The sequence below is a fragment of the Fopius arisanus genome, unplaced genomic scaffold (genome assembly GCF_000806365.1).
Source record: "Fopius arisanus strain USDA-PBARC FA_bdor unplaced genomic scaffold, ASM80636v1 scaffold00018, whole genome shotgun sequence".
Lineage (NCBI taxonomy): Eukaryota > Metazoa > Arthropoda > Insecta > Hymenoptera > Braconidae > Fopius > Fopius arisanus.
In genome coordinates, this window is record NW_011887757.1 from 1,529,393 (window position 1) to 1,530,059 (window position 667).

Consider the following 667-nt stretch of genomic DNA (forward strand, 5'->3'; position numbering starts at 1 on the left):
CTCAACTCGCTTCATCCTTCTTCTATGAAGGGAACCATTTTCTCGAGTCATCTTTCAAAAATTTTCATCTTTCCCCTCATCGAGAATTCATAAAGAAGTTTTTGCCGCGCCATTCGCCTCAAGCTCAACCAACAAAACGGCTAAGTCTAAAAATTCCCTAAAAAAAAAATACAAATCTAACATGAAGTTGTGCAGTTAAACAATTCCCTCATTCCGACATGTCATAGCTTTCGCAATTACTGATAAATTACCAACCAACTTTAAATTCAAAATTCACCAATTGTAAAGTAAATTTTTGTAATCAAAATTCACAAGTATTGAAATGACGGCCAAAGTGACACCTCCGAAGACCAAGCAGAAGACAGACAAACCAAAAGAGAAGTACAGTATCAATTTGATAATTTATTATTTAGCTTATTAATGATAAAACTCGGGGAGCAGGAAGAAGAAGAAGACTAGGTACAGGTTGAAGTTGAAAGGATGGCTGAAGACCCCCGCGGATTGGGAGCGGTTCAATGCTTGGGCCAAAATTAATTCATTGCCGAGAAAAATACCTGAGCCAGAACCTGTGGTTTGTACATTTAATTATTTAATAACCCAAGGATACGGACGATATACTAATAGAAGAATTCGGTTGACCAAATCGCTACCTAAAGAATTGAGTTAA

The 667-nt window shown here is 36.9% G+C and overlaps 1 protein-coding gene across 1 annotated transcript in view; it reads left to right on the forward strand.

The window, feature by feature from the left end:
- The first annotated feature begins 219 nt into the window (after positions 1–219).
- The window catches only part of LOC105264053 (Testicular haploid expressed gene), a 5,758-nt gene continuing 5,310 nt past the window's right edge, over positions 220–667 (forward strand). The window contains exons 1-2 of the mRNA XM_011300628.1: positions 220–381; positions 442–575. Of these exons, the coding sequence (XP_011298930.1) occupies positions 323–381; positions 442–575 (193 nt within the window). The 5' untranslated portion in view covers positions 220–322. The remainder of the gene's footprint in view (positions 382–441; positions 576–667) is intronic.